Source organism: Pyrus communis, chromosome 1 (genome assembly GCF_963583255.1).
Source record: "Pyrus communis chromosome 1, drPyrComm1.1, whole genome shotgun sequence".
NCBI classification, from domain to species: Eukaryota; Viridiplantae; Streptophyta; class Magnoliopsida; order Rosales; family Rosaceae; genus Pyrus; species Pyrus communis.
In genome coordinates, this window is record NC_084803.1 from 42,710,581 (window position 1) to 42,730,253 (window position 19,673).

Sequence of the window (19,673 nt, forward strand, 5' to 3'; positions counted from 1 at the left end):
AGCTGAGTTTCCGGTATCAAAGCTCATTGCGAAGAGTACAGGATCAAATTCGAACAGTCCGAGGCTGTACTCATTGTGAAGAGTACATGCTCCGTTCTGTCCATCTCGTAAGCACTTCATTCGTATTAAAATCAAGAACGAAGATCAAGTGTGGAAACTAATTATCGTTTTGGTTTGAGGAAGCACAAGATTCACATTGTTCAGATTGAAAGCACAAAGACAGTCAAAAAATTAAACAAATTATAGTAGACAAAAAGGGCGTTCAACCATACACCAAGGGAAGGAAGAAAGAAAAAAGAAACTCTTGGCGTATACATATTACCGGTCTTCATCTCATATTCCTCGCAGTGGGAGTCGCAGTAACATAGATATTATCTATATTTGGTCTTCAAATAAGCATACAAAACTACCTCTATCCGCATGCAAACTTAAATCTTCGGATTTTCCTAACTTGTTTCGCAAACAGTTGCAACACTCGTACTACTCGCAATCACAGGACACACGATGACAAGTGAAAAGGTAAGAGAGATTTTACATATGTTGATACAGGAACATACTGGAGTTGTGATGGTATGCAGAAGCAACAGACGCTCGTGGAAGTTGCTAGGTGTGCAAAGCCATGAATAAGTTCTGCTTACGGGCATGCTCTGGAATAAGTCGGTTGACTATGTCTGTTGGAATTCCTTGAAGCTCTATCAAAGAGAATATAATGAAGCATAAAAGGAGCATTAGAAACATGGAAACCAAATGTAAAAAATTCCGGTGAATGCAAAACTGCACATTTGTAGAATAAGAATAAAAAAGGACATAATCGAGCCTTTTTATTCACATTAGATTAAAGAACTTGCAATTATCATAATCACCATGAAGCCAATGGCACAATCTCCACAAAAATTTCTAGAAAAGTGAAATGGTACTATGTTTTTAAGGAAAACTAATGAAAAGGGCTTGAAAACTTTGAGTTTTAACAATAAGGACAAAATAAAGGGTAAATTGAACAGTACCAAAATTGACTTTTTAGTGTAAAAATGTGGTTTTTCGTTAAAGTGAACAGTACCGCAGGCATTTTGTTAAAACTCCCATGTTTTTATGTAAAGGATTCAAATCAAACTCACCCTGGGGGTTAAAGTTGAATAGAGGAGGAAGAGGGCGACCATTAGGAAGACGAGTATTTGGGTCTCTCAATTCATCAAAGAAAGGGTGAATGCAAGCTTCCAACTGCAAAACCAAAGCAATAAAGTAATTAGCGCTGAATTGTTTTCTTTCTTTTTTACTGAAGGAAACTAAAATTGAAAGTCATACTTACAGCAGTACATCGCAGGTTCGGGGAATACTGGAAAAACCTACAAACAAGATCTACTGCCTCTGGGGGTAAGCGTTTTTGGAATACCTGCAACATGACAAGAATATCATGGTTAATCTCCATGATAAATAAATTCCTATTTAGAGCAACAGCTTATCACAACCAAAATGAACAACAGCAATAATGATGAAAGCTACATATGAGATGGATATAAATACCACATCAACAGGAACAGGCATACTGCGTTCTGCATGGGATAATATAATTTGGCGGAATATGTGTTAAGGCAGTCAAAGATTCATGATTAAGCAGTTACTTTTCTCGAGTTTATTTGACCATCTGAATGACACTCAAGAAAGTTATAAATGTCAACTTCTGGATAAAAAACGTAGGGTTCCCAAGCTATAAATAAATTATTAATGCAAGCCTTGGCCCCATACAGAATTTTCAACCTTCAACACCTATATGTCATGACCTCATGATTTCTTAATTAAAAATCTATGAATAATAGTCTCCATCTCCATGCAAATTGCCAACCCCACTTTGCCAGCTCCACATATACATTATTTTTGCACGCCCACTCATCTTAAATATATTAGAAACTAAACGATACAAAGGTTCATATCAGTTCACACCATCATGCCCCTAATCACCACCCAATTATACCTTAAAAAGTCTCATCCAAACACATCACAAATAGACAGTGCATTAATCTCTGAAGCAGATTCCACTGGACAAGGCACTAGTCACATACCAAGAGTTCATACATCCAACCTGAACCAACTTTATAATTTCTATTGATGTACTTTCATCGGATTTTATATGCCTTGTTAGATACATGAGAAATGCAACATACAGTGACAAGTCATCCCTAACTTGACCAAAGAAGCCAGGAAAACTCAAACTCATCAAAGCCCAGCTTACAATACTTGAAGTTACTCAATTTTCAGTCACCAATCAGTTCCACATAGACTATATCCTTAGAGCATCTCCAATGGGTTCCCTAAATGAGCTCCTCACTAAAAATTAGGGAGACTTTGGAAAAAATTCATCTCCAAGACACTCCCTACCCTGCTCCCAGCATAGCAAATCCTCTAAGAACTCCTAAATTTGGGGAGGGAGAAAGGATCTCCTAGCATTGATTACTTTTCAAATATAAACTCTGTTTGTATTGGTTCATAGTTACTATGACTTCCCAAATTAGACAATATGTTTGGAGTAGAAATTTTCTAGGTAGCTCCTAAGATAACTTTCTAGTCTTTTCAGTTAAATTTGACTTGAAAATATAGAGCATGATTGGAGATGCTCTTACATGATAGGATTAGGACATCACCTTAAAATATTTTCTTTTTCTTTCTTGGCATGTTTACATGGTGCAAATCATCCCTAGCTCAACCAAAGAAGCCAACGAAACTCGAAGTGAAAAACGTCATGCTTTACTAGTTAGAGCCTACAAATCTTCATTCATCAATCAGCTCTCTCAGGCTATATCCCATTACGGCAGGTCATCAATTTAATGACATTTTTTTTCCTGTCCTTTAACATGTTCTTGGAAAACACTATACTTAAGTGCAAAAAATTCTATTTACTTTAGCAATCAGTGTAATCACTTATCAAAACCATTGTGAAGATTCTTCATAACTAAACAGCAACATTTCTCTTTTCAATCTACTGAGTACAGTCCTAATTTAACAAAACTTGGGAGTGGCCTGCTAAGGACACCAACCAAATAAAAAAATTTACCCTAGTCTCACTACAAAGGATTAATCAAACTACTACTAGGATTTCACTCATAAAGACTACTGTCTGAATTAGCAACAGCAGGAGCATTTTTCATGCTAGGTTTGACGGTGACAATGTACACATATCAGTGCAATAATACAATTTAAGGTCTAGCAATACATCATGGCTTGATCTATAAAATAAAATTTAAAGTCACAAGCATAAATGTAAGAATAATATAAGAGTACGCGCAAAGACACACCTTGTGCCACGGATGAGGCTTTATCTGTGGGAATTTAAATTCAGTATAGTTTGGATTCATGCACTTTATCTCCTCTCTGGTTGGAGTCCCCAAAACCTGCACAAAAATGTATAATTAACCGTATGTCTATTCATTCCTCTTTTCATAATTGTGGAAATTTGAAAACATGAAAACAACAGCTTCTTAAAGACTAGAGAACTGTAGACTTTTAAATCATAGAAGATTTCACCACCAAAAAAAAATGATGAAATTCTAAGGAGTAACAGTTTATAATAGTTGATTGAACCTAGGATGACCAAAATCAACCCAAAAAGAGTCAAAGCGAACTCATATACTCAACCCTGATGGTTTTGTTTTACAGTTTTAATTCGATATTTAAAGTTCGCTAAATAAATACAAAATGGCAATCTACACAGAACTAGATTGACATCCTCACCTTAATTATCTCAACTAGTTGGTCCACTCCACTTTCGCCAGGAAACAAGGGCTGCAAGAGAATTTGGCTACACAATATTAAGTATTTTTAAGGACAAGAGTAACAAAAACAGCAAGTATTCACATATTTGAGTACCAAATCACCTGGCCAAGAAGTAATTCAGCCATCACACAACCTGTAGACCATATATCAATAGCTGTTGTGTACTCAGTGGCACCAAATATCAATTCTGGAGCACGATAATATCTTGAGCAGATGTAAGAAACATTTGGTTCTCCTTTCACCTGATAAACACAAATGGAACAGCCATGTAAGCAAATGAAATTAGATAACAAGACCATAAGACACCTTCATCAGTAAAAAGGATGGAGTGCAAAACTCACCAACACTTTTGCACTCCCAAAATCACAAAGTTTCAGCTGATGCGTGTGTGGATTCACCTGAATGACATGAAGCATTAGAACATGACCAACAAAAGGTGAATGGCAGAGTATATAGATGTAGAAAAATTATTCAAAGAGGAGGCCGGCATTTTAAGAAAAGCGTAGACATCCTTGTAGAGGCCATCCTGCAATGTAGTCCAATGAATCGAATCCTCTACTTTCTCAGACCCTTCCGAGGATACTCCTTGAACATTAGACAAATTGAATACAATTTAGGCATTGTGATCAGATACATTCTTAGAGTGGGACCTAAAAAGTGGATGGCTCAAATTATTGAAAGACAATGCGGAACGTGCCCAACAAGAATGTTCAAACTTCCGCAAAATGTGCTCCAAGTTATTCAATACTATCTATCTTGTTTCTTTATTAATTTCTTTGTTATGGTATTTGACCAACTTTCTTTTAAGCTTGCTAGGCTGACAATGATAATACAGCCTTACAAACTGATAAGGAAGGGTAGTAACTTCCTATTTACGCCCTTTAAGAAATAAAAATCAAGTCCTTTCCATAGACACCAAAATGCTCAATATAATATAGGCTCTAAGAGAACTAATATCTAATCCTCAAAGGAAGAAGAGAAACTGCAATCACTAAAATCACCCCAAATCCATGAATTATAAAAGTTACGCATCAAACTACTTTCTTATTGAAATTGAAGGATATCATATGAGATAGCTTGATGAGAATGTTATTATGAGAATGTTATCCATAACACTGCGGGGAATTTTTGAAATTGGAGGACTCAAGGTACATAAAATAGAGGCGCAGAAGCAGCATGGTGTGGAAACTTAGACACACACAAAACACAAATAGAGATATATATGGAAGGTTCAAAGTCTACCAGCTACTAAGTATTGATCCAGTAATCATTAGAGCAGCATGTTGTCACAAGAACTACATTGTGCATGTGCAGCATTACCCTAACTCCCTAAGCACTGCTTGATTTAAATAAAGTCTAACTTAATTACAATATTTATGGGAAAACACGGAAAGCTTATGGTAGTTCAAAAAGCAACAAAACGCCTCATATTATGCCTTCGACTCTGAAAACACTATTACCATCTAAATAACAAAGGTATTGCACCAATTTGACACATACATGAGAGTTGACTAGTAAAAGCAATCAATGGCTCTGCTTAGTAGACCAGGTTATTGGTCAGACAGATAACTTGCAATGGTGTCAATCACATATTTTGTCATACAGGAGCTCCCAGTTCCTTAGGAAGAAAAAAAAAAATCTTACAAGTAAGTTCTGAGGCTTGATATCACGGTGACAGATTCCAATACAATTATGTATATAAGCAAGTGCCCTGCATATCTGCACCACAACAAAGTTGAAAAAGAGAAGCCTTAGATTGTGTTCATTACAATTAAACCAAAAGACGGAGAAAGTACAAATGAAGCCAAATTCATACCTGATAGGTATAAAGTTTAACATATGTTATGGGCATTCGCTGGCTGATCCTACTATAGTTCCTCGCAATGCGGTTCACCGTTTCAGGAACAAATTCAAGTACAAGGTTCAAGTAAACCTCTTCTTTGTCTGTGGTTGAGAAGAAGCAATGCTTTAGGGCAACAATGTTTGGATGATCCAACATCTGCATAATCTGTAACTCCCTGTTCTTGTAGCGCTTGTCTTGGAGCACCTTCTTGATAGCAACAATCTCTCCAGTTTCTCTACATTTCGCCTGCGCAAAGAAGTTAAAGTTTTATCAACAATGTAATTCATATGAAAATCAGGTAGATTCTATTGAGCAAAGTATATAGTTCTACCTACCTGGAAAACAACCCCAAAAGAACCAGTTCCAACCACATGTTCTGAAATATAGCTTACTGTCTGTAGAAACCAGACAAAGAAACAAAATGTAAGTCACCGAGTTATAGGAAATCACTGCTTCTGATTTGCAATACCATTACTAGATTAAATTTGAAGAAAAATAGAATCTTGTCCAACCTGCCTAGATTGACCACTTCGACCACCAACAGTCGTTCGTATTACACGTCCTGTTTCAGCACCCACTCCATCAATTACATCCGGTTCGCTATCCTACAACAGAAGAAATAGTAAGGACTGTCAAAAAACACCAAATTCTAGTCAAAACAAGTCGCATTCAACTAGAGCAGGGCCTTAATCTAGACCAAAATGCTTGAGAACCATTTTGCTCATCAGTTGCTTGTGGCAATGTAAAGGGCCACGATTTCGTTATGTGATAGTCGCAACAAATGACAGTTAAAGCAAAAATTTCACATTATATTCAAACAGTTTAGAACGAACACGGCTTACTCTATCGTCATCACGATCCGGCTTGTCCCGCAAGCTCATCTCGAGCATCTCCCTCCCCAGCCAATCAACCGAACTAGACGAACTCTTGAAGCCATTCACAGACCTTGAACTGCCAACTCCACCATTCCCTAGGCTAGCAGATGCCATACCGACGTCTGATCACTTCACTACTGCAGCACAGCAAATGATGCTACTCCTTCCCCTCCTCGCACCCTGCTCCTGCGTCCACTCCCATCCAAGCACCTATCTTTCTATTAAACAACATAAAAATAATAAAAAATTCAAATTTCTTTCCACAAAAGCATTAATTAAAATTAAAATCCATAAAACATAGAAATTGAGCTGAAATTGCTGAAACAAAATTCAAATGAAAAATTAAAAAAATTGCAGAGTCAATCAATTACTTAATTTAGCTCAGATCCACACCAAACTCACTCCAATTTTTTAAATTAAGCACCAAATACAAATAAAAATTTAAAAACCACCGCCGATCCTCCGAAATCAATCGGACTCCAACAAAACAATTAATTCTCGGCATTTTCAAACGCAATACATCCAAAATCCAGAAAAACGGATCGGTTCGGACGACTGACCTGCAAGCGTTTCGGGGAGGCCTGGAAGCAGAGCTCGCGCATTTTAAACTCCGCTCCGCTCCTGGAATTTTTGAGATTTGAGCAGAAAATTTGGGAAGGAGAAGAATTCGATCGGAGAGAGTGATCGGATTACTGTTATTACTGCCAGAAAATTCAATCTACTTTTTGATGAGGCTTTATTCTCTTTTTTTTTTTTAAATTACTTTTGCAGTGAGTTTGTTTGAGTAGTGAGTGAGTCAGGAGTACGAACAAGTAGTTGACGACAGCTTTGGGCTCTTGTTTAAAGACAAAGAAAGAATAATAAGAGTTTAAGGACAAGTGGAGGTTGATTTTTGCTTTCCATTGCTCTTCTTTATCTAAAAACATGAGGAGGGGAATATAATATGATTCTAATACTTTTAATTTTGCTTGCCTTCTGTCGATTATTATTACGGTCTATTAATATTTAATTTCATTTGTAAATTACAAGTATTGAGTCTTAAACTTTTGTAAGAAGGTGGTAGTAGGGAATTTTTCGCAATAGACGTAAGTATGACAGAGCAATGCTGCGAAGAGATAGAAAGCTTACGTGTCGTAAAATTTTTTTCCTAAGAAGAAGCAATGACTATATCTTGGGAAGAAGCATCGGTTGACTTTGTGCCAACAACTCTGTTTGAATCTTTTGTGTTATATGTTTTCTGTTTAATGTATTCTACAATGAAAATGTGTCTTCATAAATTTGAAAATTCTTGTTTGCAAGAGCGCACTATTAGCCCGAAGCAATTGAGCTTGGTATCGATTTTTTATTTTTTAAAGTTCTCTTGAGTTAGGCTCGTTTGAGTTCGAAAAAAAATTGAATAATTCAAATTTGAGCAAAGTGATATTCAGTTTTACTCGACTTATTAACAACCCAAGTCTTATATTACAAATTTAATTTGTCTAATATATTTTTAAATGGAAAAAAGAAAAACTGCTTTTGCCCTTCATATTTGTAATTTTTTTTTCTTTACGTTGTAGCTGGCATGTTAAGAGGAAATGGTCTTTAGAAAAAATCTTATTGGAGTAAAATCACATGAAATAAATACCGGTGAAGAAAAAAGAGGCCATACATGTTGATAAAAACATCATTACTCAATAGTTACATAATTATCGTAGATACAATTCTTCAATCATAAAGGTCCTACGCTTAAATCAAATGTTTGAAAAAATCTCGAATTCAAATATTCCGGCAACTTAAAATTACTTCAAGACTAACTGAATGAACCAAAAATGACTTTTCAAGGACAAAATCTCAAACAATTAGGATAAGTCCCAAGAAGAGGCCCACAAGGCAAACTACTTGAAAAAGCATGCCCTAAAAGTCAATCATCTAAAGTACTTTTATGGACAGCATGCAAACGTAACTCTCCGCGTCCCCTTATTTTCATCCAAGGCAAACGAACGTAGAAGAAGACAGACATGTACTTTGGACTTCACACTCCGCGTCTTATCATGTTGAAATTATAATTTTTCGATTATTTCGATCCCGTTTGATAACTATTTCATTTCCAGCAGGCATTCCAATATCAAAATCGATCCAAAAAATAGTTTCCGAAAGAGTCATTTTAAGCAGCCTTAAATTTTCATTTCAAATTCCAATGGCATCAAGAAGTTCGGAGTTGAGACACAGAAATTAGTGAGTTGGCTACAATCGCACCACTAGCAGCAACCGCAGGGACTCCGATGCCGGGAAATATAGAATCTCCACAACAATATATAGCTGAGGGATGGAAGTTGAAGGCCCCGGGAAAGAGTCTTTACCGGCGGGCTTGTATTGCTGGTCAATCCGTTCCTCGGTTCCTTCGAAGAAACCTCTGGTGTCAATGGAGATCAGACTAACTTCACTTCGCATTTCTCTCGATCGGCTAAAGCCAGCACCATGCCGCACGCTCCACGGTTCTCCACATAACATAAATTACAAGTGATTAATCATAAGCAACGCAGTAAATTAATACATGTTTGGAAGGAACCGTGGAACATGTCCTAGTGTTTGTTTATTTTCTTGTAATTCAGATCATGATATGGTACTCAGAAACATGATGGCATGTTACTTATGCTACGTTTCACTAGTCTCGGCAGATCAATAAAGTTTTGAGAAACCATAACGGAAACGAATTTGATCTGTTAATTTATACACTATCAACATGCTTGTTGGGTTTGTTAATTTCTGCAGCTTCATACCCTCTCATGTTTGGTCGCAAGATTGAATGAATCAACGATCAATCAAGGAACATAGACAAGCAAGGAGTGTAAGTGAAGAAAATGAGAGTGTGAAAATCATTTTCCTTCGAGCTTACGCGTTCTTGGGAGAATGCAAATAGTATGAACCTTAATACTTCCAGCTGTGATTTAAATAAACCTGATACCGTAAGCATCTTTTAGCAATAAAGCCAGTAATTATTTCAAGCGAAGAAGCTGAAGGAATTGAAGCTACCAAACAATCACAACTCCATGCAGTCCTTAATTTGACACGGCACAAGAGGAGTGTTGATAGTGCAGACAGTTTAGTCCCAGCTTTTTCTGTATGTGCGGCTGAGGCCTGTGCTTCACTGACTGCGGTCCACCTCCTCCTCCTCCTACCATGGTGGCTGCGCTTGGTGCAGATGTTTTATTCTGTTGTGCCGCGGTAATTGGCAGCTGCTGCTGGTGAGACAAGACACTTCAATTGTCAACAGTTGTGGTAATAATATCATGGATGATTGTCCTTGATCTGCTCATCCTTTCTCTGAGCATGCTCTTCCGAGCGAAGTATTTCTGTGCGTGGCTTGCAACTTGGGCTGGAGCGAGTCTTGGAAATCACAGAGTTTCTTGATATGCTTTCCCATCCCCCTCTCCAAACTTTTTAAGTGAAGAACATGGTACAAAATTTTATTTGAAAATAGAACTGAAGAGACACTAAAAAAAAACCAAACCGACGACAATTAAGACTTTCTCCGAAATGATTAATTTGTGAATGTCAAAGTGCACGATCTTCAAAAAAAAAAAAAAAAAAAAAAAAACTATGTTGCATGCAGAAAGATTCATATTGCCACATTGTCACGTATTTTCTAAATCCGACTTGACTAATTCTGCATTTTTATCATTTTTCACTCGTGAAAGGAAAACTTACCTACATCCGGAATGTCGGTTTTGTTGAGGAAGCAATAAATAATAAAAATCTTACTAGGGTAGGAATAGTTTTCACTTTTTTTTGTCGAACTCGACATGTTTAGGCTAGGGTTTCTTGGTGACGCTAGAGAACGTGAAAAATGATGAGGAGTCACTTTTATTCCCTTTAAGGCTGCGACGTAGGGTTTGTTAACTTCTGCAGCTTCACAGTCCCAATTGGCTTTGATCGTTATAGAGACGTATTATTAACAAATCCGTGTATGTATTTAGTCGTACGAGATGTACGTGGTTCAGTTTGTATACTTCTCTAAGCCTGAATGATATGAGTGTTTGAAAGTGAAGTCCTCGCCAAAAATGCTTATGATAAATGACTTCAATGTTTAATAGAAGCGTTTTACCGTATCTACAAGGCTTCTGAACATAAGTGCTTTTTGAAAAAGCAAACCTGAACATCAATGTTTCTACTTTCTAGTGTTTTTACTGTTTCGTATATATAGCTCCGCAAACTTGAAATCCCTATAGCTACAACATGCATACATAGGATTTGAAATATACAATTCCAATCATCAACGTTGCATTCCAACTCTGTGCCATCACGCATGCCCTAAAGCTCCCTCGGCCCGGTGGTTGGTCTTCACCGGGCACTTGCCTTGGCAAGAATGGACCACTGGAGGCCATTTTTTGAGTTTTTTCCCCCAACGGTACAACGCGAGATGGCAACACAAACTACACTCCAGTAATTAAAGCACAAACTACAGAAACCTGTATTCAATATAACAGCAGATATATATATATATATATATATATATAGAGAGAGAGAGAGAGAGAGAGAGAGAGAGAGAGAGAGAGAGAGAGAGAACACAAACTATGTTCTGGCAATTAAACACTACCACGACCTGTATACAATCTCACTCAGAGCGATGTCTCATCCGTTAAAACAAGGTGACACACCGACAAAACAGACTCAATCAATCAGTCACTCGCCCGGCCATCAACTGCTAAAGGGTATCGGCGAAAACCCCGGGGCCTTTACACAATATACCTGGTTCCAGATGCTAGACTGCTCGCAACAAGGCAATAGCATACAAGAAATAATGAAACCATGAATCTGTATATAGTGCTCCGCTTCTATATTTACAGTTTTACTAATGGATGACAACCATCTATAACATAGATATCCCGATAACCAGTGAAGGGCGACAATGACTGTCTGTAACTCTTCTGAGAGGAACCCATTGGTGGGGCACCGAGATGAAAACTATGTTATATACTCTGATGACTTTTATTATTCTTCCTTTCCCCTCCTATTTCCATATCGTCACCACCAAACTTGGCAGTTTCTTCAAAACACGTTATCTCTATATACCGGTTTCTTTATGGCTTTCCCAAAAGGAACATCTTTGCTGCCGAAGCTTTTTGTTTACACCTGGTAATCTGTCCGGCAAAAACAGACAGCTTCAGGGCGCTGCTATAGCCTCACTATGAAGGTTCTCTTTTTCTCGTTTTTTGCGTAATTTGCTCTCAAGGTTCAAGTAGCCACACATCACACTACAAAGTCACAAACAGAAACCAATTTAAGTCGTTTATAAGAAGACAAATCCCCATTTAAGCCTCTTATCAGAAGCGTCGATTTCCTCTTTTCTCTATTTCTTGCAATATATACTAATCATGCATACATGGATTTCTTAATTACCCATCATACATGTAACACAATATCTATATGTTATTTTCAATGCTGGTAGATCATGCATGGATTCAACAATACTGCAGGAGGGAGATGCGTCCGGAAAGAGAGGACTTCAAAATGAAATGCTAGGCTTTGATGGCAAACTAATGCAGTTGTGCACGCAGTAGTTCTAGAAAATGGTAGCATAGCTAGCAGTTTCCATAGTCAACATAAAAATAGCATCTTCGGCAGTGCTGGCAATAGTGATTGTCACAACATACCAATGCAAGTGAGAGACTCCGGGAATCTCAAATGAAAGCCATAAGAACAAAACAAAAAACTTCATATAGTGCATTAGGGTACCCCAATTCATAATAGATGACAACTGATCTCATTTAATTTTTAACTGTCCTGCTATGATTTACCACTCTTGATGGCTCGTACCATTGGTGTCCAAAAGAGTCATTATAACACACAAGAAATTTAATTTCTCAAAAATAGTTCATTAAACAGTTAATTCCCTACTTGCCAGTCACTAAACAATTAGAAGACTCAGAGCAATACCTAATTAATTTTTTTTTTATCAAAAGCAATACCTAATTAATTAAAAAGAATAAAAAAAGAGCCATCCGTATTGCAAATGAATCACATGTTAGTTTTGATCTGTCTCGTGGTGTTTTACCTTTTACCTTCTACTTTCACTGCTCTACCTTTTAGAGGTCTATAATGCATATATTCCTACCACCTAAGTTAGTTTCTCTCTTATCATTAACAGGTATCACTCTTTTTCAATCGACTTGTATGGCCTTTTAGTTAGTTTCTCTCTTATCATTAACAGGTATCACTCTTTTTCAATCGACTTGTATGGCCTTTTAGTGACTCCTATCAATTATCCATAGCATAGAAAAGAATGAAAGCAGATAATTTAGTTGATGATCAGAATAATTCAGATGATGTGGATATAAAACTGATCCAAAATAAGTGCTTACCAGTTTAAGAAAAAATAAATCCTTAGGAACCAGAACTCGACTTCTGAATCCACACTTGTTTCTGCAGACACATCAAAGTAAAAGTTTAAAAGCCTATTACAGAATGAGCAAAAGACAAGATAGTGAAAACAGGTAAAGCAGCATGCTAAAAACAGACTTCATGCACCTCGTGGGAGCCATAGCCTCTCTTCGAATGTTTTCCTTCACCTGCAACTGGTGAGCCATCAAGTTCCTTAACATGTTTTGCTCCACGGCGACCATGATGTTTATGAGAGCCTGCATTAAGTATTAGTATTTGTTATTACTACATTAAGAAAAATGCACCAAGCTCCTGCCTAGCTAAAGATGCATAAATAGATCGCGCAAATGCGGAGGTGCTTTAATGTGCAAAACATTTGCTAGTCATATAGAAACATCATTTAAAGTCATAAGAACCCAAATTTTGATCCCGGAATAATAATGGCATAAAACTGCCATTGCCTGTGTTTGGTCAAAATTTCAATAGCACCACAAAAATTTAGGCTTGAGAATATCACCTACATACAAAAGCTAATGTAACATACATATCACATGCATTGTACCCTATTACCTAAACCTCCCCCACATTATCCTGTGTTGGAAGTATTACAAGTGGAAATTTGACACAATCCAATCAGTCACTAGTCACTACAACAATTTATGAGTAAGCATGTAAGCTGCACAGCCTGCAATATATTTAGAAAGTGGGGCGCCCTTATGAACCTATATTTAACTAGTTTTTTATAGTCAAAATAGTAGATAATCGATCAAATAAACAGCATTTGAAGTTTCACAAAAAATTGTTCCTCTTCAATTTTACCAACATAGAGATGTTAGAATTTTTGTCCATAATTGTGTTTTTGGAACTTACGCAGATATCTAATAGCTGGGTTTTAAATTCCCACTTGTAGTATTTAATATAAGAACCCTACACAGGAATTTTTTTTATCATGAAAAATTATGCCTGATAAGCTCTTCAACGTTTCAACAATAGTATTTTCTTACCTAAGTCCATATTATTTTCAATTATTCATGGAAAGGAACATAAACATTGATGCACTGTAACCCGAAAACAAAGTTTTCTTTGAATAGGAGTCGCACCTTCTGATGAATCTAAAAGTGAGTGATCCTGTTGAAAAGCAGATGAGAAAGACTCATCACTTGCAGATGATCCATCTAAACGATTAAGAGGCGTCCATACACCACGATCAGGTCTGTCCTTATTTCTTGTCCGTTTCTCCTGCTTCTCACTATAAATATCATGCAAGTCATTCCCAACTATCTTATGATCTGGAGCCCCATTTGTATCCTTTAAAATCAATTGCACATGTTGCGATCGAGGAAATTGTTTGTTCCTATCTGAACTCGAACTCTGGATTTGCTGCCCTGAGTGAATCCCAGAAGACTGACTTTGACGTGCCTCCTTGTTCAGAAGTATGCCTTTTATAATCCTTCCATTATCATGACGACGCGGGTTCTGATTCAGTGCAATTGAACCACCTATGTTTTTAGAATATGAACTCTGCTGCTGTGACATGTTTGGCGGCACCTGCACAAGGAGTGATAGACATGAACAGAAGTCAAAGAGACCACATCTCTCAGTGTGCATCTTCAACCAGTCTTAATACGCAAACAAAAAGTTGCACTTCGTGATTTATTTGATGACCATTTTTCAGAAGCTAAATGTTTATTTTACATAACATAATGCTTAAAATATGCAAATTAATACATAGTTGCATCTAGATCTTTTCCACAGAAACATGCGCTCAATAAACAATATAATAGTATGTACATGCATGTCTTTACCACTACAGTATATGCACCTATAGCCACTATCACAACTGAATATAGCGTTAAATTATATCATGCTGTACAAAAAGTGCAACAAGTTAACTAGTATGTAAGTTTTAACTGGCATCTTTTGGCATATTGATAGAACCACATAATAAAACATAAATAAGCCCTCCCGGCCCACCATTGAAAATTAATATATGTAGAGAAAAAGATAACCAATAGTAAATGAGATCAGGATCAAGCAGGAAGGAGGAGGTGTACATGAGATATCTCCTTCTCTTTCCCTTTCACAAGCAAGACTTTCTTTTTCCCAGCATCAGCACCAGAAACTCCTGAAATAGTGGTAAGTACTTAAAGATCAAAACTGAAACCAACTCACTGTCAGAAGAAAAAGGCATACAGAATTCAGGAAACAACCGCAAAAGAAGGTTTTGGGGGTGGGGACATCAATAAAAGAAAATACGATACAACAATAACAATCCAGTACCAGAAAATGGAATACGGACAATACTAAAAAAGGGAACGATAGGAGGGAGGAAAAAACCTACAAACTCAAATGTGAAAGGATGCAAGGAAGAAGCTTGCAAATGCAGAACTGTGTCGATATTCTCCAACTAAAACTTAAAACAATATCAAGCTAACATGAAAATTAATTGAAACAATGAAAATTACCAAAAAAAATTCTTAGCTATGAAAGCATTTTCTGCAACCAAATCAAGATTATAACCGAACTAAGACCAAAGTTCAAAACTCAACGAAATTTAAAACCTTAAATTCTGTAAATGACCAAAGGCACAAAGTCCATTCCTAAAACTATAGTTCTGCAACATAATCACAAAATCACAAGAGCCATAAGAATGAAAGGGAAAAGAACTTTGACGTCAAAGTACATTTAAAAGAGCCATCAAAAGTGATAACTCCACTTCGCAGACGAAGAAAACCAGTGAGTCATTACATGTGAGTGAAGGTACTAGGGGCAAACAATGCATAGTCGTCAGCAAATACTCTCAAACAATCAAACGACATACCACTATCTTCCAACAATTCGGTTCCAACTGCAGATGCCAAAGTGGCAGACTTCTTGGAAGGTTGCTGATCCTCGCGCTTGGGTACCAATATATGTGTTGACTTGTTTTTGTCACCGGTGTTCTTTCTAGCATCCCTCACAACATACTGCAAATCAGACAGACCCTATTAACAACCATAAACAAAATATTTGACATGCAATCAATTATAAATTACGAGACAAATACGGAACTAGGAACTGCAAAAATTGAAAAACTAAGAAAACACCATAGGCTGGCCAACTACAAGAAAACAGAATAATGCAAAACCCAATGAATAAGATGAAAATGGTCCAGCTGGAAGAGGATAAGCCATGGATTCTACATTTAGTACGATACCTTTTAATACCAGAAGTAATGCAGAGAACCAACAAAATTATTCAAATTTTGGATATACAACCCATACCCAAAAGTTAAAAAAGCAATTACCCTTACAAGTTTCATCTCTTCTATTTTTTGAACAATTACATATGATAACAATAACATTGATCAAATATAATAACTACAATGTTGCATATATGAGTACTAGCACTATTAAATTCATGGTATTATAGCTTTCAAAGAACATAAATAAAAAAGGGGGTTACCATTGCTGAAAGTATTTGTTCAATTCCTGGGGAACTCCAAAGTTTAAAAGTTGAGACATATCAACCCCTCAATTCGATTATATGGAAAAGTCTGGCCAATGCAAATGTCGAACTCCTAGTGAACCATTGTTAAACATAAATATCTACCAGCCTTCGTCATATTTGAACATGAAGGTAGAGTTTCACACAAGCACTGAGAAGAGAGATGATCTATAATTTGAAACTTATGCCCATGTTAACCAGTATTTCCAAGATGATGTGGGGAATGAAAAGGATTCCAAAGAAGGTGGAGGTCGTGAATCACTGGGTGTTCTAGATCAACAGTTCTCAATTCCGATCAATCACTGGGTGTTCTAGATCAATAGTTCTCAATTCTGATCAATGGGAGGCTAAGAGTGAGATTTACCACTCAAACAGTTATTCAGGAAAAATATAACAGAATATATAGTGATTTCATAAACTGGCATTCCCCTATGTGAACTTCATATGCATAAAAAAATAAGTACCATTGAGGCAGAATTCTTTTTCCTCTCAGAACCTCGTTTGGTCATAGGTAAAGTAGGACTTCGAGCAGATGATACACCAGCTCTTCTGCTTGCTTTACCATTAGACAGTAACCTCTGTCAACAAACAAGAAGTATGCTTAGAAAGTCATCAATCATTATCTAAAATTCAATTTTAACAGCTCCCAACAGCACTAAAATGCAATAATTGAAAATCATATTGAAAATATGAATTTCCACTAATCAATTGTCTCCTAGTTTTCAGTAATATAATCCATAAAATACCCGAGATCCAGCTTTGGAAGCCCTTTTTTGACGAACAAAGTCCATTAATGGTGTAACTATAGGAGCATCCTTTCCAGCACCTTTAAAAAATAAGAAAAGTGAACCATTTAAAAGAATGCACTATGAGAATTTTGAGTTTTCGGAATTTTCTTTGTTGTCTATAATTACAAGCTCCAAGCTTATATTATATTAAGAGATCTGTCTGACTAACCAGATCGTTCTGCTTCTCTTCTCTCCAATTGTAACTCTGCACTTGGAAGATTCTCAGCAGGCTTTGCAATAAATTCAAGAAACTCCAGATACTCGGGATCTAGATGTTCATCAAGTAAATACTTGTACTTACTAACAGGAAAATGATTGTATATATAAGTCCACATGCAACAAAACAAGCTGTCGAATTTTTATTTAAATGAATGTTAAATGTTAAATTATTACCTCTGAATATGGTTCCTTCACGACCATCCTTCTTAGACCAATGTTCTGGAACACGTTGTGATGGAGCATACTCAACAATAACTTTAAATTGACCACCTGAAAATGGAAAATAAATACGTTTAAATTCCATGTCTCATATAAAAATTGTGAAAGGTTCCCGAGACAAATAGAATATAAACAAAGACAAAAACATGAGAATGGCATGTTAAGTCTTCTAAAAAAATAAAAAATTCAGCGTTTATATTTCTTGAGCTGCAAGTAAAGCACAAGAAAAAACTTCCTTACCACCCTGAGTTTGGAGTGCGTCTTAGCAACAGAAAGAATAAATGTAATTTAAAAAACAAACATGCGTATAAGCTGAATAAAGATAAATTTCAACAAGACTTCCAGCAAGAGAATTGATGTGTATGATAAATCTGCAAATGCATGCTCAAACAGTACCCTTCTCATTAACAAACAGATGACCGTCAAAGAATTCAGCAAACTCGAATACATCCTCTGGCCTCTTCAAATCAATGTAGGCTCTAGAATATGACTGATTCTTTTGGCTGAAAAATTAATTCAAGAAAAGAAAATTAGCTAATCTTCTATGCAGCCGAACATTCAAAGTTTCAAACACTTGATGCTCAAATGTGGCTAGTCATTATCCTATTACAATTACAATTTAAACCATGAAAGGAAGTTTCAACATTAGAACAAGGAGCCCAGAATTATCAAATAAAAGCAGGAAACAAAGCCACAGAAACAAGCAACAGCCGGAATAAAGGATTCTTGATATACCACCAATACTGGAAACATTTCCTTAGACTAAAATATAAATGCAAGAACCTGGAGATGACACAGTAGCTATGAAAAACTATGCAATCCGAACCATGCAAACTGAAATGTGAAAAATCTTAAACAGATAATGGCAACAATAAAATTTCTGACTTTGCAATATATTACATTCATCAATGACCTTCAAGAGCACAAAATAGAAGATCAAAAGACATATTTCAATTGCAAATCCATGTTAATGACGATCACAGGAGCGATCAGAAGAACCCACCCAACATTCCCATCCGATACAAAGTCCACATTCCAAGTAGCATGAACCTATGGTACTCAATTTCTACGGAATAATTATGCTAACCCATCAACAAAATGACGAAAACAAAGCCAAACCGACACGTAAAACAGCAAAAGAAGTTGTATTTCAAGTAGAACCAATAAAAATTTTGACAGAAACCCCTAACCTCTTCTTGCCCGGACGAAAAGCGACCCAACTGTAGCGGCCAGCAAAGAAACCGTCGATTTGTTCCACAAGCGCAGCTTGCGAAATCGAAGGCGGCAAGTGTCGCAGCACCACCTTTGTACGATCCAACTGGCCCTTCATCATCTCCCCTTCCAAAAACTAAAAACCCTAGAAACCAACTAAAAGCTTCGCAGCAGACTCGAGCGATTTTCGCAAATTGCTTCGAAAATACACGAAAAATTGTCCGTTAAACTACATCTTATTGGCTTCTGAAGAACCCTAATTCTTAATTGAAAGCCCAAATTCACCAATCGCCATGCACGGAAAAGCTACAGACGCAAGAGTGAGTTGGGAACGGTTGCGTTTTGCGCTTTCAGGTCTCCTCCCCCTCTCCTCTGTCCTTCTCTCTGGGTTTTGTGCGAAGAAGTCATATATGTATGAATACGTGGGCGTGTTGGCGCGTGACATATGGAAGTAATAACGTAGGACGCACCGTTTAGACTCCTAATTTTACGGGGAGGTTTCGGTTTTTTTTATTTTTTTATTTTTATTTAAAAAAAAACACGATATTTTTTACATTAAAAAGATGATAAAATTGTTTCGGTTTTATTCAGTTTTTAACAGAACCGAAAACCAAACCATCTTCTACACTTCAACACTCCAACTTAAAAACCTCCAACTTCTAGTAATTTGCTTACGCTCGGAGGGAATAGCCTTCTATAGTTAAGGGTACGTTTTGCCTATTTTGGTTCAGTTTAATTTTTAAACAACTAAATTGAAACCGAACTAATAAATTTCAGTTTGGTTCAATTCTTCAATTTCGGTTTGGTTTTATTTCAATTTGGTAAAGATTATCATTACTATACTCACTTCTACTCATTTCTCTTTATCATTTTTTGTTTAGTTTTGTAACAATAATGCGTTAAAAT

General features: G+C 36.6%; 2 protein-coding genes across 5 annotated transcripts; both read right to left on the bottom strand.

The window, feature by feature from the left end:
* Positions 1 to 286: 286 nt before the first annotated feature.
* LOC137713261 (shaggy-related protein kinase kappa-like) lies at positions 287 to 7,318 on the bottom strand. 3 transcript variants are annotated; one of them, XM_068452557.1, is made up of 13 exons: positions 7,044 to 7,318; positions 6,442 to 6,697; positions 6,121 to 6,213; positions 5,944 to 6,003; positions 5,582 to 5,854; positions 5,410 to 5,484; positions 4,107 to 4,163; positions 3,867 to 4,007; positions 3,724 to 3,774; positions 3,288 to 3,383; positions 1,307 to 1,390; positions 1,116 to 1,218; positions 287 to 692 (listed from the first exon to the last, which is right to left on the bottom strand). In XM_068452557.1, the coding sequence occupies exons 2-13, from the start codon at positions 6,595 to 6,597 to the stop codon at positions 604 to 606; spliced, it is 1,278 nt and encodes a 425-aa protein (XP_068308658.1). In that variant the 5' UTR covers positions 6,598 to 6,697; positions 7,044 to 7,318; the 3' UTR covers positions 287 to 603. The 3 variants fall into 3 exon arrangements, with proteins under 3 accessions (XP_068308658.1, XP_068308655.1, XP_068308664.1); XM_068452554.1 differs by having other exon boundaries at positions 6,442 to 6,701; positions 7,044 to 7,317; XM_068452563.1 differs by having other exon boundaries at positions 6,451 to 6,701; positions 7,044 to 7,314.
* A 3,707-nt stretch (positions 7,319 to 11,025) lies between these two features.
* Positions 11,026 to 19,137, bottom strand: LOC137713298 (regulator of nonsense transcripts UPF3-like). 2 transcript variants are annotated; one of them, XM_068452592.1, is made up of 12 exons: positions 18,746 to 19,137; positions 17,952 to 18,058; positions 17,511 to 17,606; positions 17,287 to 17,385; positions 17,076 to 17,155; positions 16,794 to 16,907; positions 15,665 to 15,809; positions 14,898 to 14,968; positions 13,944 to 14,391; positions 12,991 to 13,100; positions 12,825 to 12,885; positions 11,026 to 11,717 (listed from the first exon to the last, which is right to left on the bottom strand). In XM_068452592.1, exons 1-11 carry the CDS (start codon positions 18,886 to 18,888, stop codon positions 12,847 to 12,849), a joined length of 1,452 nt encoding a protein of 483 aa, XP_068308693.1. In that variant the 5' UTR covers positions 18,889 to 19,137; the 3' UTR covers positions 11,026 to 11,717; positions 12,825 to 12,846. The 2 variants fall into 2 exon arrangements, with proteins under 2 accessions (XP_068308693.1, XP_068308686.1); XM_068452585.1 differs by having other exon boundaries at positions 15,665 to 15,827.
* Positions 19,138 to 19,673: the final 536 nt, after the last annotated feature.

Excerpts from the sequence above, each read along its gene's own strand:
- LOC137713261 (XM_068452557.1), bottom strand. The coding sequence starts at position 6,597 with ATGGCATCTGCTAGCCTAGGGAATGGTGGAGTTGGCAGTTCAAGGTCT. Across the intron at positions 1,219-1,306 it reads CGAACCTGCGATGTACTGCT|TTGGAAGCTTGCATTCACCC; the intron begins GTAAGTATGACT and ends TTGGTTTTGCAG. Across the intron at positions 693-1,115 it reads ATTCAACTTTAACCCCCAGG|AGCTTCAAGGAATTCCAACA; the intron begins GTGAGTTTGATT and ends TCTCTTTGATAG.
- LOC137713298 (XM_068452585.1), bottom strand. The coding sequence starts at position 18,888 with ATGATGAAGGGCCAGTTGGATCGTACAAAGGTGGTGCTGCGACACTTG. Across the intron at positions 13,101-13,943 it reads ACTTTTAGATTCATCAGAAG|GCTCTCATAAACATCATGGT; the intron begins GTGCGACTCCTA and ends TACTTAATGCAG. Across the intron at positions 12,886-12,990 it reads GAGGCTATGGCTCCCACGAG|AAACAAGTGTGGATTCAGAA; the intron begins GTGCATGAAGTC and ends ATGTGTCTGCAG.